General features: G+C 43.3%; 1 protein-coding gene across 2 annotated transcripts in view; it reads right to left on the reverse strand.

The window, feature by feature from the left end:
• cacna2d3 (calcium channel, voltage-dependent, alpha 2/delta subunit 3) overlaps positions 1 to 18,213 on the reverse strand; it is a 499,906-nt gene that overhangs the window by 182,321 nt on the left and 299,372 nt on the right. For both annotated transcript variants that reach the window (XM_031901262.1, XM_031901261.1), the window contains one exon: positions 784 to 855. In XM_031901262.1, the coding sequence (XP_031757122.1) occupies positions 784 to 855 (72 nt within the window). The remainder of the gene's footprint in view (positions 1 to 783; positions 856 to 18,213) is intronic.

Raw genomic sequence — 18,213 nt, forward strand, 5'->3', positions numbered from 1 at the left:
TAAAGGGCCCTTACTACTTGCCCTGAGACCCCAGACACTGCACTTCTCATGCTGGATTTTCAGTTTTCAGGGTGCGGCATTCCCAGAGTCTTCCCTCTTGTGCCCCACAATACTCCGGCACTATTGCGTGGGGATCCATAAATGACCCCAATGTTGTACTGTATCATCTGTGGGGTCCTACCTGCACCCTGACCAAGTGCCCCTGGCCTACAGTGCCCCCCAGGAGCTCAGCTTTCCCCCACCAACAAGTGAGTATCACGGGTGTAAGAGGAGCCATGCAGCACTCAGGGGAAGGGGGTCAGTTTCCCTTGCCTTACGCCACTGTTGGACTGGGGGGGTACAGAGCCCACCGGGGCTATTGCCCCAGGGGCCCCATATCACCTACCTAACCCCCTACCCCCAGTACACATAAATTAAACTTACCTTCAGCACGTTGGGAAAGGGAGATCAGCAGCCCGGGGGAGCACCCAGCAGGGATCTGGTCTGGGCCTGGGGCCCACTGAGTTTTTTCCCAATTCCCCGCCGGCCCAGTCCAACCCTGGAATAAATGAATCCATCTTCCCAGGAACAGTAATAACTATATAGTAAATCACTTACTGATTCCCCATATATATATCTGCGTATCTGCGCACATAACTGCAACCGCCATGAATCCCTCCATGCAAATAATTCATGGGAATTCAAAATTCAGTCACATTTCAGAGGGAACACGATGCATTGGGAACCCAAACGGATTGGACGGTAGAATTGGGAAGAGGTACTTTACCCACAATGCATACTCACGGTCTCGTTCTGCCTACTAAAAACCGGCATGGCCACAGTAGTCATCAGGACTAGCCCTTGGTCATCGGCAAGCTGGGCATTAAAGAGAAAAGATGAGTTGTGTAGAGCCTGGCACTATACATATATTTATATATATATATATATATATATATATATATATACACACAATATAGCACTCTGATAAGCACAATGTCACGGCACAATAAAGAACTGGGGGAAACAGACAGATATTTATGGCGACAGAGGTAAAACACAGAGATATAGGAATGGGCAAAGCATTATGGGTATCAGCCGATCTCCGGCCTTCACGCTCAGTAAGGTGCTGGGAGTTGGAATCCATTCAGTATATACTGATAATATCTAACACATGTTACACAATACGTAAACCTTTTTGCAAGTTTTTTTTTTTTCTCACGGGGCCCCTCTGCTGCCGGGGGCCCAGGGGCCCTTTCCCTCTACAAGCAAACTCTACGCCACCTCATGGCAGGCAATAATACCTGTAGGGAAAATGCTTTAGTAAGTTTCATGAAAAGCATAAATGCGCCATTTGTACCCAAATTCAGTTATAGTCAATGAGCCCCTAATCCTATTAACCCCCACCCCCCCCAAGGGATTACCCCAGCGAGCTGCCCCTGTCTCTGCACAGTAAAAATACCCCTTTACTAAGGCCACAGATTACTCTCCTGTCCCATATTCCATCCCATTCCCAGCGGATCCCTTTCTCAACCAAGACAAATGGCTGTTTGGCGTTTGCCAGCGAGGAAACAATAGAAGGTTTCTTCTTCGGTGACAATATGATTGGTGGCCCCGTCCAATGAGGAGGCAAGCGTGGCCCCCCAGCAATGAATGTGGCCCCCCAGCAATGAATGAAAACCATGTGGCCACTCCAAGGCTTTGAATGGGGGGTCCTGGTTTGACTCACAGTCAGAATCTGAATCCGCTCGGAAAAGGATTTATTAATTACCCCGTTGCTCCGGGATTAACGCATATCCAAGCTGCAAGCGGCACAAAGGGTAAATATTCCTATTTATATTCTGTTTCTGGGACCCTCCAGCTGTCAGGTAACTAGGGTTAAGCAGCACAATACACCCACCTTTACAATCCCATAGAATAATATACATGGCACTCATGGGATATGTGTATGCCCAGGGCTAACAGTGCCTTGCCCATAGCAACATATGGCAGCACAGCTGGCACTGCAACTGGCAGAGGCTCAGGGGCAAAATCAGGGCAAAATCTGCACCGCTGTCACCCCCCCCCCCCCCCCCCCCCCCAATGTGACAGAATGAGGAGCCAGTGACACTGAGCTAATTCTATAAGAATCAGGACATTCGTGGAGTCAGCCATTATCCATGTATGTAAATACCCAATCACGGGCCAAGGTTGCCATATGAGTGGATCTTTGCCTGATATTGCCAACAAAACACAAATAATAATTGGCCATACACAGCTGCTTTCCTCAGTCTGGCCCTATATGAGCCCTATTTGAGCTCTACATAAACACTATATGAGCCCTATATAAACCTTATATGAGCCCTATACGAGCCCTATATGAGGCCTATATAAGCCCTATATAAACACTATACAAGCCCTATACGAGGCCTTTAGGGGCCCTATATGAGCCCTATATAAACACTATACAAGCCCTATACGAGGCCTTTAGGAGCCCTATATGAGCCCTATATAAACACTATATGAGCCCTATACGAAGCCTATATGAGCCCTATACGAGGCCTATATAAGCCCTATATAAACACTACATAAGCCCTATACGAGGCCTATATGAGGCCTATTTAAGCTCTATATAAACACTATATGAGCCCTATACAAGCCCTATATAAACACTATATGAGCCCTATATAAAGCCTATATAAACACTGTATGAGCCCAATACAAGGCCTATGTAAGCCCTATATAAACACTATATGAACCCTATATAAACACTATATGAGCCCTATATAGGCCCTATATAAACACTATATGAACCCTATATAAACACTATATGAGCCCTATATGAGGCCTATATAAACACTATATGAGCCCTATATAAATACTATATGAGCCCTATACGAGGCCTATATGAGCCCTATATAAACACTATATAAGCACTATTTGAAGCCTATATAAGCCCTATATAAACACTATATGAGCCCTATACGAGGCCTATATGAGCCCTATATAAACACTATATGAGCCCTATATGAGACCTATAAAAGCCCTATATAAACACTATATGAGCCCTATACGAGGCCTATATGAGGCCTATATGAGCCCTATATAAACATTACATGAGCCCTATATGAGGCCTATATAAACACTATATGAGCCCAATACGAGGCCTATATAAGCCCTATATAAACACTATATGAGCCCTATATGAGGCCTATATAAACACTATATGAGCCCAATACGAGGCCTATATAAGCCCTATATAAACACTATATGAGCCCTATATAAACCTTATATGAGCCCTATACGAGCCCTATATGAGGCCTATATAAGCCCTATATAAACACTATACAAGCCCTATACGAGGCCTTTAGGAGCCCTATATGAGCCCTATATAAACACTATACAAGCCCTATACGAGGCCTTTAGGAGCCCTATATGAGCCCTATATAAACACTATATGAGCCCTATACGAAGCCTATATGAGCCCTATACGAGGCCTATATAAGCCCTAAATAAACACTACATAAGCCCTATACGAGGCCTATATGAGCCCTATATGAGGCCTATTTAAGCTCTATATAAACACTATATGAGCCCTATACAAGCCCTATATAAACACTATATGAGCCCTATATAAAGCCTATATAAACACTGTATGAGCCCAATACAAGGCCTATGTAAGCCCTATATAAACACTATATGAACCCTATATAAACACTATATGAGCCCTATATAGGCCCTATATAAACACTATATGAACCCTATATAAACACTATATGAGCCCTATATGAGGCCTATATAAACACTATATGAGCCCTATATAAATACTATATGAGCCCTATACGAGGCCTATATGAGCCCTATATAAACACTATATAAGCACTATTTGAAGCCTATATAAGCCCTATATAAACACTATATGAGCCCTATACGAGGCCTATATGAGCCCTATATAAACACTATATGAGCACTATATGAGGCCTATATGAGGCCTATATGAGCCCTATATAAACATTACATGAGCCCTATATGAGGCCTATATAAACACTATATGAGCCCTATATAAATACTATATGAGCCCTATACGAGGCCTATATGAGCCCTATATAAACACTATATAAGCACTATTTGAAGCCTATATAAGCCCTATATAAACACTATATGAGCCCTATACGAGGCCTATATGAGCCCTATATAAACACTATATGAGCACTATATGAGGCCTATATGAGTCCTATATGAGCCCTATATAAACATTACATGAGCCCTATATGAGGCCTATATAAACACTATATGAGCCCAATACGAGGCCTATATAAGCCCTATATAAACACTATATGAGCCCTATAAAAGTTCATGTCGAAGCCAATGGCATAGGCCCCTCCCCTTTCCATCAACTTTGGAAATTCGCTGGGTTTGTCTGAAAACTCACAGCGCCAATTTTAAAAAGTCAAGGTTTTTTTTTATAACTTTTCTCGCAGCGACTTTTCCTCGTCACTTTTTTTAGTAAATATTAGACATTCGGGAAAACAAATTTAGTCAAATTTGAAAGTAAAAAAAAAATGATGGAGTTTTAGTAAATGTGCCCCTTAGTAGGAGAACAAGTCACCTACAGAAAATACATTTGTGTTGCTGCTAATGATTCCCATTGTTGAATAGTTAATGGTTTCCCATGATCCCATGGGGCGGGAAGCCCTTGCCAGGAAGATGGCTGAATGTCAATGAGAGGACAATTCTTAAAAGAAACACAAGGTTCTTCTTGTTTTTTGAAGGACTTTGAAGTTGTTCCAATAAAGTTCTCCCCAACCGCAAACAAACAACTCTTTATGCAGGAACGGGAAATTGAGGCTTTTATAATAAACTGTGTGCTATTTATCATTGACTAGAGAGAAGCCATTGGCATGTTGGGGGGGGGGAGACAGAGGGGGGCTGGAAGGCTGGAAGATACCCCTGGATATTTCTACAGATGATGCCAGCTAAGACATGAATGTTGGAATGGTTCAGCCGTTTCCCATGAAATCCCCAGGCATGTTAAGGTTTCAGTGGGCCTTCTAGTCTACTCAACCAGTAGTCCTAAATGCCCTACTAGTGCCATTGGTCTCCCTTCTTTGGGCCTTCTAGTCTACTCAACCAGTAGCCCTAAATCCCCTGCTAGTACCATTGGCTTCCCATCTTTGGACCTTATAGTCTACTTAACCAGTTGCCCTAAATCCCCTGCTAGTACCATTGGTTTCCCCCCATTGAGCCTTCTAGTCTACTTAACCAGTAGCCCTAAATCCTCTACTAATACCAGTGGTCTCCCCTCTTTCCCATATACCAGTGCTGTCCAACTTCTGCGGTGCCGAGGGCTGGAATTTCTTGCGCATACATGGTGGAGGGCCGCTAATGGAAGCCACTCCCTCCTTTTAAACCACACCCACTTCAAACCACACCCATTTTATCACAGTACATAATTACACACCTTAGGGACCATTTACTGGCTATTTCCAACTGCTAACAAACTCCCAGAACAAACCCCTGCCAGGTTCACCTCCCACAGGCAGCATAGGGTAGCACTCTGCCTGCCCTACGCTCCCTGTGTGTGCCATACTCTGACTGCCCCATGATGCCTGTGTCTGCCATATGCTGCCTGTGTGTGCCATACTCTGACTGCCCCATGATGCCTGTGTCTGCCATATGCTGCCTGTGTGTGCCATACTCTGCCCTACCCTGCCTGTGTGTGCCATACTCTGCCTGTCATATGCTGCCTGTGTGTGCCATACTCTACCTGCCATATGCTGCCTGTGTGTGCCATACTCTGCCCTACCCTGCCTGTTTCTGCCATACTCTGCCTGCCATATGCTGCCTGTGTGTGCCATACTCTGCCCTACCCTGCCTGTGTGCCATACTCTACCTGCCATATGCTGCCTGTGTGTGCCATACTCTGCCCTACCCTGCCTGTGTGTGCCATACTCTGCCTGCCATATGCTGCCTGTGTGTGCCATACTCTACCTGCCATATGCTGCCTGTGTGTGCCATACTCTGCCCTACCCTGCCTGTTTCTGCCATACTCTGCCTGCCATATGCTGCCTGTGTGTGCCATACTCTGCCCTACCCTGCCTGCGTGCCATACTCTACCTGCCATATGCTGCCTGTGTGTGCCATACTCTGCCCTACCCTGCCTGTTTCTGCCATACTCTGCCTGCCATATGCTGCCTGTGTGTGCCATACTCTGCCCTACCCTGCCTGCGTGCCATACTCTACCTGCCATATGCTGCCTGTGTGTGCCATACTCTGCCCTACCCTGCCTGCGTGCCATACTCTACCTGCCATATGCTGCCTGTGTGTGCCATACTCTGCCCTACCCTTCCTGTGTGTTCAATACCCTCCCTGTCCTATGCTGCCTGTTTGTGCCATACCCTCCCTGCCCCATGCTGCCTACGTGCCATACTCTGCCTACCCTATGCTGCCTACACACAGGCCTGAGGTGTGAACAGTTGAACAATGTGGGTGATTACAGTCTGAGCCTGAGGTGGGAACACTGCAGGGGGGAACAATGCAGAGATTAAAAGGGGGAACAACACAGGGGATTACATATTTAAACAATACAGGGGGATTACAGCCTGAATCTGAGGTGAGAACCATGCAGGGGGCCAGTTAATCTCAGTACTGATACCATTTAAATCTTACACAAGGGTAAACCCTCAAAGCAGCCAGACAGGTGGGGGGGCCACACAGAGGGGGGTCGCGGGCCGCCAGTTGGACTGCACTGCCATATAACATTGTAGAGGTTTAACAGTTGCACCTCCCCTCCTTGGGCCTTCTTGTCTACTCAACCAGTAGCCCTAAATCCCCTACTAATACCACTGGTCTCCTCCTTTTGGCCTTCTAGTCTACTCAACCAGTAGCCCTAAATACCCTGTTAGTACCATTGGCTTCCCATATTTGGACCTTATAGTCTACTTAACCAGTAGCCCTAAATCCCCTGCTAGTACCATTGGTCTTTCCCCTTTGGGCCTTCTAGTCTACTCAGCCAGTAGCCCTAAATGCCCTGCTACTACCATTGGTTTCCCCCCATTGAGCCTTCTAGTCTACTTAACCAGTAGCCCTAAATCCTCTACTAATACCAGTGGTCTCCACTCTTTCCCATATGCCATTGTAGAGGTTTAACAGTTGCACCTCCCCTCCTTGGGCCTTCTTGTCTACTCAACCAGTAGCCCTAAATCCCCTACTAATACCACTGGTCTCCTCCTTTTGGCCTTCAAGTCTACTCAACCAGTAGCCCTAAATCCACTGCTAGTACCATTGGTCTCCCCTCTTTGGGCCTTCTAGTCTACACAACCAGTAGCCCTAAATCCTCTGCTAGTACCAATGGTCTCTCCCCTTTCCCATATACCATTGCAGAGGTTTCATAGTTGCACCTCCCCTCCTTGGGCCTTCTTGTCTACTCAACCAGTAGCCCTAAATCCCCTACTAATACCACTGGTCTCCTCCTTTTGGCCTTCAAGTCTACTCAACCAGTAGCCCTAAATCCACTGCTAGTACCATTGGTCTCCCCCTTTGTGCCTTCTTGTCTACTCAACCAGTAGCCCTAAATCCCCTGCTAGTACCATTCGTCTCCCCCCTTTCCCATAGACACTTGCAGAGGTTTAACAGTTGCACCTTCCATCCAACCACAACAATGCTCTCTTGAACATGGCAACCAACAGATATCCAATTAGACTAGAGTATTATCAAACCCTTTCGGACCCAGTTATTGGGCAATTCTACAAATTGATTTTTAGGATCTCAGAATGACAAAACCTTGAAAAGTATTACCCCATACCCCCCTTATGACTTGCCACTAGAAGAAAAATAACCCTGAACAGGGCGGACTGGAGAAAAGAGAGTGAAGGCAAATGAAATACGAGGAGAAGGGTACAGTGTACAGAGAACGAGTGAGAAAGAAAAAATGAAATATATAATATGGCCGGCCCACTGGGATTTCTCCGGGGGGTGTTTCAAATTCCTTTCTATTGGGTAATAAACCACTTACACTATAGAAATGATTTAAATCTTGTTTCCTTCAGTCTTGGAATTACACAACTACAGCGAGCAGGCAGCCGCCATTTTGTCAATAAGAAAAGCTTTACATCACCCCAAAATCTTGTTTATGTGCCAGAATGGGGGACTTGATGGCCATGAACTGGCTACACAATAGGATGGTGCGGAGGAGGGGAAAAGTGATGAATTGTCTGTGTAAATTGTCTGCCCCGCCTCTATGCCTAAGGGCGGGGCAGGCAATATATGATTGACAGCTGTGATTTTTAAATGCCTTTATAATGGTTATGGATGTGTTAATAAAAAACGGAATCTGGATTTCATGTTTAATTTGAACAGGACTTTTATTATACAGCTTTCTATATCTGGCTGACAGGTCCCCTTTAAGGTCCAATATAATGAGTATTGGCTTTTCCATCTGACATTTTTTTGAAAAACATCTGAACGTTAAGTAAAATGTCAACCTCCCCCTTCCGTCTTATATCTGTAACTAGATCTGCCATAATCACACTTGGCCTGGAATCCTTACTGTCAGTGCGTGAGTGACGTGGGGTCACAATGAAACTGGAAAGGTTGGGCAGCACATGTGGGCCGCCCCTCGCTAACTGCCACATAGTCTTAACATTGTTTTTGTCCACTGGATAAAAGGGAGGCATATGGAAACCACATGTCCATATATTATGTCACTAGGAGAAAAGAGAACTCTAACGTCTCACTTGGGTAACAGTCCCCTGGTCAAAACAAGGCCGAAATCCCTAGCGCTCTCCCGACATCTCAACTGTCATCTCTTTCTATAAGTCACATGGAATATTCCCTTCTTTGCTGTCGGCTTTATAAGAAATGAAACGTCAGGCACCAAACAATCATTTTCATAGCATGAAAGCCCTGTTGATTCTCATTCATCCAGGTCATAATATACAGTACAAGTATAGGATCCATTATCCAGAAAGTTCCGAATTACGTAAAGGTCATCTTCCATAGACTGCATTTTAAACAAATGATTCTAATTTTTAGAAATGATTCCCCTTTCTCTGTAATAATAAAACAGTACCTGTACTTGATCCCAACTAAGATATAATTACCCCTTATTGGGGCAGAACAGCCCTATTGGGTTTATTTCATGGTTAAATGATTCCCTTTTCTCTGTAATAATAAAACAGTACCTGTACTTGATCCCAACTAAGATATAATTACCCCTTATTGGGGCAGAACAGCCCTATTGGGTTTATTTAATGGTTAAATGATTCCCTTTTCTCTGTAATAATAAAACAGTACCTGTACTTGATCCCAACTAAGATATAATTACCCCTTATTGGGGGCAGAACAGCCCTATTGGGTTTATTTAATGGTTAAATGATTCCCTTTTCTCTGTAATAATAAAACAGTACCTGTACTTGATCCCAACTAAGATATAATTACCCCTTATTGGGGCAGAACAGCCCTATTGGGTTTAATTACAGTTTAAATAATATTTTTTGCAGACTTAAGTTATGGAGATCCCCTTATCCGGAAAACCCCAGGTTCCGAGCATTCTGGATAGCAGGTCCCATACCTGTATATATAAGGTGTAGATATAAGGAATGGCGCCGGCAGACTAGACGCCCTGCTCCGTGTGACCTTATCCAAGGTCATTTTTTCAATAAAGTTGTTAACTTTGCAAAGTACGGTGTCCTGGGGGTTCAAAGATGTTCTGAACATCACAGGGCGAAGCCGTTTGGCACAACACAATATTAGTCACGACAGATCAAAGCAGAAGCGGCTGAGACATCAAAACCTGATTTAAAAGCCTTGAGAAATAAAAGTTTAAAAGGGAATAGAAACTCTATAAAGCCAGTGGGAGCATCTCAGGATGCCAAGCCGAGAGCTGGAGATAAAGGGGCACAGTAGGCACGTGGGGTACGGAATGTGATGCTCTGCTTGTGCAATGTGGGCGAGGCAATACATTCTCTGCAGTGATCTTACTGGCATGTCTGGGGTTAATGCATTATCTGCACTGATCTAAGCAGCACATGTGGGGATAAAGGAGACGTATAGATAAAGATAAACAAAAAAAAAACAAAAAAACAAAAAAAACCTCTAACCTTGTCTAAACATTAACCCTATCTGTAACAATGGCCCCTTTATTGGAGCTCCCTATAGATCCTCTCAGGTCCCTGTCTGGGTTTAATATGAGGGGTGGGCGTGTCCTAACGGTCCCTGTCAGAAGCACAGTAGGAGGGGGAGAGCCAATCACAGCCCTGCACTCACAATCAAAGATCAGGTCAGCCTAGCTCCTGATTGGTTCCTATCCTACAGTGCTGCTGGCCCCCCTGCACAGCCTGGGAAATGAGGCAGCAGGAAGTGGGACAGATGGGCGGGGCTAGGGGGGGTTGGGAGAAATTTTCAATAAATCAGCCTGTGATAGAACTTTAGGTGAGAGCAAAGGGGAAAATAAAAAAAGCAACAGAAAAATGAAAGAACAACACCCAAAGGGGCAAAGATAAAGATAAGGTATAAAGTACAGAGAGGGCAAGAAGTAGAAAATAAAAACACGTAATACACACAGCACGGGGCTATTCTACCATTGGGGGGGAGGGGCAGGGGGTAACACGCTAATAATACGCAAATAAACATACATGTATCCATTTTCCTTCAGGTTTTAAATTGTCTGTTTTATTTTTTTGTGCCATAGATTTGAGCTCTAATGAAAGATTCCAGTCTGGGGCTTCAGAACTGCGAGGGTTAAACAGTCACTCCCTCCTGTCCTTGACACATTTTCAAGGAGAAGTCAATCCCCTCATTGTTTTCTGTTTCACTCAGTTTCAAGGGGAAGTTAACCCCCTCATTGGTTTCTGTTTCACCCAGTTTCAAGGGGAAGTTAATCCCCTCATTGTTTTCTGTTTCACTCAGTTTCAAGGGGAAGTTAATCCCCTCATTGGTTTTTGTTTCACCCAGTTTCAAGGGGAAGTTAATCCCCTAATTGTTTTCTGTTTCACCCAGTTTCCAGGGGAAGTTAATCCCCTCATTGGTTTTTGTTTCACCCAGTTTCAAGGGGAAGTTAATCCCCGCATTGGTTTCTGTTTCACCCAGTTTCAAGGAGAAATTAACCCCCTCATTGTTTTCTGTTTCACCCAGTTTCAAAGGGAAGTTAATCCCCTCATTGTTTTCTGTTTCACCCAGTTTCAAGGAGAAGTTAACCCCCCTCATTGGTTTCTGCTTCACCCAGTTTAAAGGAGAAATTAACCCCCTCATTGGTTTCTGTTTCACCCAGTTCCAAGGAGAAGTCAATCCCCTCATTGGTTTCTGCTTCAACCAGTTTCAAGGAGAAGTCAATCCCATCATTGTTTTCTATTTCACCCAGTTCCAAGGGGAAGTTAATCCCATCATTGTTTTCTGTTTGAAGGAGAAGTTAATCCCCTCATTGGTTTCTGTTTCACCCAGTTCCAAGGGGAAGTTAATCCCCTCATTGGTTTCTGTTTCACCCAGTTCCAAGGGGAAGTTAATCCCCTCATTGGTTTCTGTTTCACTCAGTTTCAAGGGGAAGTTAACCCCCTCATTGTTTTCTGTTTCAACCAGTTTCAAGGAGAAGTTAATCCCCTCATTGTTTTCTGTTTCACCCAGTTTCAAATGGAAGTTAATCCCCTCATTGTTTTCTGTTTCACCCAGTTTCAAGGGGAAGTTAATCCCCTCATTGGTTTCTGTTTCACCCAGTTCCAAGGGGAAGTTAATCCCATCATTGTTTTCTGTTTGAAGGAGAAGTTAATCCCCTCATTGGTTTCTGTTTCACCCAGTTCCAAGGGGAAGTTAATCCCCTCATTGGTTTCTGTTTCACCCAGTTCCAAGGGGAAGTTAATCCTCTCATTGGTTTCTGTTTCACTCAGTTTCAAGGGGAAGTTAATCCCATCATTGGTTTCTGTTTCACCCAGTTTCAAGGGGAAGTTACCCCCCCTCATTGTTTTCTGTTTCACCCAGTTTCAAGGAGAAGTGAATCCCCTCATTGTTTTCTGCTTCACTCAGTTTCAAGGGGAAGTTAATCCCCTCATTGTTTTCTGTTTCACCCAGTTTCAAGGAGAAGTTAATCCCATCATTGGTTTCTGTTTCACCCAGTTTCAAGGGGAAGTTACCCCCCCCTCATTGTTTTCTGTTTCACCCAGTTTCAAGGAGAAGTGAATCCCCTCATTGTTTTCTGTTTCACCCAGTTTCAAGGAGAAGTTAATCCCCTCATTGTTTTCTGTTTCACCCAGTTTAAAGGAGAAGTTAATCCCATCATTGGTTTCTGTTTCACCCAGTTTCAAGGGGAAGTTACCCCCCCCCCCTCATTGTTTTCTGTTTCACCCAGTTTCAAGGAGAAGTGAATCCCCTCATTGTTTTCTGTTTCACCCAGTTTCAAGGAGAAGTTAATCCCATCATTGGTTTCTGTTTCACCCAGTTTCAAGGGGAAGTTACCCCCCCTCATTGTTTTCTGTTTCACCCAGTTTCAAGGAGAAGTTAATCCCCTAATTGTTTTCTGTTTCACCCAGTTTCAAGGAGAAGTTAATCCCCTCATTGTTTTCTGTTTCACCCAGTTTCAAGGAGAAGTTAATCCTCTCATTGGTTTCTGCTTCACCCAGTTTCAAGGAGAAGTTAATCCCCTCATTGTTTTCTGTTTCACCCAGTTTCAAGGAGAAGTTAATCCTCTCATTGGTTTCTGCTTCACCCAGTTTCAAGGAGAAGTTAATCCCCTCATTGTTTTCTGTTTCACCCAGTTTCAAGGAGAAGTTAATCCTCTCATTGGTTTCTGTTTCACCCAGTTTCAAGGAGAAGTTAATCCCCTCATTGTTTTCTGCTTCACGCAGTTTCAAGGAGAAATTAACCCCCTCATTGTTTTCTGTTTCACCCAGTTTCAAGGAGAAGTTAACCCCCCTCATTGGTTTCTGCTTCACCCAGTTTCAAGGAGAAATTAACCCCCTCATTGTTTTCTGTTTCACCCAGTTTCAAAGTGAAGTTAATCCCCTCATTGTTTTCTGTTTCACCCAGTTTCAAGGGGAAGTTAACCCCCTCATTGTTTTCTGTTTCACCCAGTTCCAAGGGGAAGTTAATCCCCTCATTGTTTTCTGTTTCACCCAGTTTCAAGGAGAAGTTAACCCCCTCATTGTTTTCTGTTTCAACCAGTTTCAAGGAGAAGTTAATCCCCTCATTGTTTTCTGATTCACCCAGTTTCAAGGAGAAGTCAATCCCCTCAATGTTTTATTTTTCACCCAGTTTAAAGGAGAAGTTAATCCCATCATTGTTTTCTGTTTCAACCAGTTTCAAGGAGAAGTTAATCCCCTCATTGTTTTCTGATTCACCCAGTTTCAAATGGAAGTTAATCCCCTCATTGGTTTCTGTTTCATCCAGTTTCAAGGGGAAGTTAATCCCCTCATTGTTTTCTGTTTCACCCAGTTTCAAGGGGAAGTTAAACCCTCATTGTTTTCTGTTTCACCCAGTTTCAAGGGGAAGTTAATCCCCTCAATGTTTTATTTTTCACCCAGTTTCAAGGAGAAGTTAAACCCTCAAAAATGAGTTTTGCCCCTTGGTCTCAAATGGTTTCGCCCTCAAAACCTGCTGCCAATATAGCCACATCCTTCCTTACAAACTCCTATAGACATCTTGTGGGATCATAACCCCCAACCAGAAGTAGCAGGATGTGTGCTTTAGGAGACTATTGCTTAACAGGGACATAAATGGAGCCCCCTATAATAGGGTTGACACCTCCCCCCAAGTTTGCTCATAGCCTGTACAGAGAGATACCATAAAACTATGGCACATAGGGATTCCCCTGTACTAAGCACAATTCAGCAGGAACAGCCCCCTAAGTTTGCTCATAGCCTGTACAGAGAGATACCATAAAACTATGGCACATAGGGATTCCCCTGTACTAAGCACAATTCAGCAGGAACAGCCCCCTAAGTTTGCCCATAGCCTGTACAGAGAGATACCATAAAACTATGGCACATAGGGATTCCCCTGTACTAAGCACAATTCAGCAGGAACAGCCCCCTAAGTTTGCCCATAGCCTGTACAGAGAGATACCATAAAACTATGGCAGCATAGGGATTCCCCTGTACTAAGCACAATTCAGCAGGAACAGCCCCCTAAGTTTGCTCATAGCCTATACAGAGAGATACCATAAAACTATGGCACATAGGGATTCCCCTGTACTAAGCACAATTCAGCAGGAACAGCCCCCTAAGTTTGCCCATAGCCTGTACAGAGAGATACCATAAAACTATGGCACATAGGGATCCCCCTGTACTAAGCACAATTCAGCAGGAACAGCCCCCTAAGTTTGCTCATAGCCTGTACAGAGAGATACCATAAAACTATGGCACATAGGGATTCCCCTGTACTAAGCACAATTCAGCAGGAACAGCCCCCTAAGTTTGCCCATAGCCTGTACAGAGAGATACCATAAAACTATGGCACATAGGGATTCCCCTGTACTAAGCACAATTCAGCAGGAACAGCCCCCTAAGTTTGCCCATAGCCTGTACAGAGAGATACCATAAAACTGGAAGTTGAAGAATCCATGCTGTCTGCACTTACTTATAAATAAGCAACTACAGAAATAAACATCTGTTCCTTTAAAGAAAAGTCAGTGACACACTAGAGGGTGTGGGGTGTGATAATGTGAGTACAAGGGTCACACATGTAACGTCACAGCACTTCAATATAAAAGGGAAAATATACCCTATTTATAAGCAGGGTTTGTAGGTTCATCTAACTTTCCTTTAATGGACAGTATGAGGGTATAGCTTGTGCCCAGAACATTCCTCCTCTGTACATCAGTATTTACTTTATGCAGATTCCTATTACATAAATAGATGTAAAGTATGAGGGTACCGCTTATTGTGTGCCAGAACATTCCTTCTTTGTATAATTTAATTTTAGACAGTACAGTATGGGGGTACAGCTAATTGTGGGCCCAGAACATTCCTTCTTTGTATATTTTTATTTTATACAGTACAGTATGGGGGTACAGCTTATTATGGGCCCAGAACATTCCTTCTCTGTATATTTGTATTTTAGACAGTACAGTATGGGGGTAAATCTTATTGTGTGCCCAGATCATTCCTTATCTGTATATTTGTATTTTAGACAGTACAGTATGAGGGTACAGCTTATTGTGTGCCCAGAACATTCCTTCTTTGTTTATTTGTATTTATACATATGGGTAGGTGGTGCCATAGTGTTTCCCTTAGACAGTACAGTATGGGGGTACAGCTCATTGTGTGCCCAAATCATTCCTTGTCTGTATATTTGTATTTATACATATGGGTAGGGGGTGCCATAGTGTTTCCCTTAGACAGTACAGTATGGGGGTAAATCTTATTGTGTGCCCAGATCATTCCTTCTCTGTATATTTGTATTTTAGACAGTACAGTATGGGGGTAAATCTTATTGTGTGCCCAGATCATTCCTTCTCTGTATATTTGTATTTTAGACAGTACAGTATGGGGGTAAATCGTATTGTGTGCCCAGATCATTCCTTCTCTGTGTATTTGTATTTTAGACCGTACAGTATGAGGGTACAGCTTATTGTGTGCCCAGATCATTCCTTCTCTGTATATTTGTATTTATACATATAGGTAGGAGGTGCCATAGTGTTTCCCTTAGACAGTACAGTATGGGGGTACAGCTTATTGTGTGCCCAGAACATTCCTTTTCTGTATGCCACAGGCATAATACAGGTAAAGAATGTTCTGGGCACACAATAAGCTGTACCCTCATACTTTTACTGTCTAAGGGAAACACTATGGCACCTCCTACCCATATGTATAAATACAAATATAAAGAGGATGAATGTTCTGGGCACACAATAAGCTGTACCCCCATACTGTACTGTCTAAGGGAAACACTATGGCACCCCCTACCCATATGTATAAATACAAATATACAGAGATGGAATGTTCCGGGCACACAATAAGCTGTACACCCATACTGTACTGTCTAAGGGAAACACTATGGCACCCCCTACCCATATGTATAAATACAAATATACAGAGAAGGAATGTTCTGGGCACACAATAAGCTGTACCCCCATACTGTACTGTCTAAGGGAAACACTATGGCACCCCCTACCCATATGTATAAATACAAATATACAGAGAAGGAATGTTCTGGGCACACAATAAGCTGTACCCCCATACTGTACTGTCTAAGGGAAACACTATGGCACCCCCTACCCATATGTATAAATACAAATATACAGAGAAGGAATGTTCTGGGCACACAATAAGCTGAACCCCTATACTGTACTGTCTAAGGGAAACACTATGGCACCTCCTACCCATATGTATAAATACAAATATACAGAGAAGGAATGTTCTGGGCACACATAAGCTGAACCCCTATACTGTACTGTCTAAGGGAAACCCTATGGCACCTCCTACCCATATGTATAAATACAAATATACAGAGAAGGAATGTTCTGGGCACACAATAAGCTGTACCCTCATACTGTACTGTCTAAGGGAAACACTATGGCACCCCCTACCCATATGTATAAATACAAATATACAGAGAAGGAATGTTCTGGGCACACAATAAGCTGTACCCTCATACTGTACTGTCTAAGGGAAACACTATGGCACCCCCTACCCATATGTATAAATACAAATATACAGAGAAGGAATGTTCTGGGCACACAATAAGCTGTACCCTCATACTGTACTGTCTAAGGGAAACACTATGGCACCCCCTACCCATATGTATAAATACAAATATACAGAGAAGGAATGTTCTGGGCACACAATAAGCTGTACCCCCATACTGTACTGCCTAAGGGAAACACTATGGCACCCCCTACCCATATGTATAAATACAAATATACAGAGAAGGAATGTTCTGGGCACACAATAAGCTATACCCTCATACTGTACTGTCTAAGGGAAACACTATGGCACCCCCTACCCATATGTATAAATACAAATATACAGAGAAGGAATGTTCTGGGCACACAATAAGCTATACCCTCATACTGTACTGTCTAAGGGAAACACTATGGCACCCCCTACCCATATGTATAAATACAAATATACAGAGAAGGAATGTTCTGGGCACACAATAAGCTTGTACCCCCATACTGTACTGTCTAAGGGAAACACTATGGCACCCCCTACCCATATGTATAAATACAAATATACAGAGAAGGAATGTTCTGGGCACACCATGAGATTTACCTTCATACTGTACCACTCACGTATACAAATACACAGAAAAGGAATGTTCTGGGCACACAATAAGCTAAGCTCTCTCAATGTATATTAAAGGAAAATAAATGGAACGTGAGCTCTGCAAACACATAGGTTATAATTTCTCTTTAAGCACAAACAGAAAGGTATGATGAACTACATACACTATGAAGTGACAGAATTACTCACAAATGTATGTATATAGTACCGGGGGGGTTATACATACATATTGTGATGCACCGACGTGATCATGTTACGAAGCTGAGGCTACTCCTAATACACAATAGATCTCTGTAGGTGGTTCATTTAGATGAGGCAATAGGGACGCCCCTTGTACAGTGGAGACTGGGTTACGCCGTGCTCACTAAACAGTGCTAAGCAATACAGTGCCCAACCCACTCTCATATTAAAGGAACAGTAATCTTTTGTTAGAATATACTTTCGACTTTCGAACTCTGCCTTTGGCCTTGGGTGCTGGGCTCTGGGAGCTGCAGTACCTCCTGCGTGCCTGAAGGTGGCTCAAGTGCTCATTACTAAGACAGGTATGGGATCCCTTATCCGGAAACCCGTTATCCAGAGAACTCAGAATTAAGGGAAGGCAATCTCCCATAGACTCCATTATAAGCAAATAATTCTATTTTTTAAAAATGATTCCCTTTTCTCTGTAATAATAAAACAGTACCTGTACTTGATCCCAACTAAGATATAATTACCCCTTATTGGGGCAGAACAGCCCTATTGGGTTTATTTAATGGTTAAATGATTCCCTTTTCTCTGTAATAATAAAACAGTACCTGTACTTGATCCCAACTAAGATATAATTACCCCTTATTGGGGCAGAACAGCCCTAGTGGGTTTATTTAATGGTTAAATGATTCCCTTTTCTCTGTAATAATAAAACAGTACCTGTACTTGATCCCAACTAAGATATAATTACCCCTTATTGGGGCAGAACAGCCCTATTGGGTTTATTTCATGGTTAAATGATTCCCTTTTCTCTGTAATAATAAAACAGTACCTGTACTTGATCCCAATATTCAATATTGTT

The sequence above is a fragment of the Xenopus tropicalis genome, chromosome 4 (genome assembly GCF_000004195.4).
Source record: "Xenopus tropicalis strain Nigerian chromosome 4, UCB_Xtro_10.0, whole genome shotgun sequence".
NCBI classification, from domain to species: Eukaryota; Metazoa; Chordata; class Amphibia; order Anura; family Pipidae; genus Xenopus; species Xenopus tropicalis.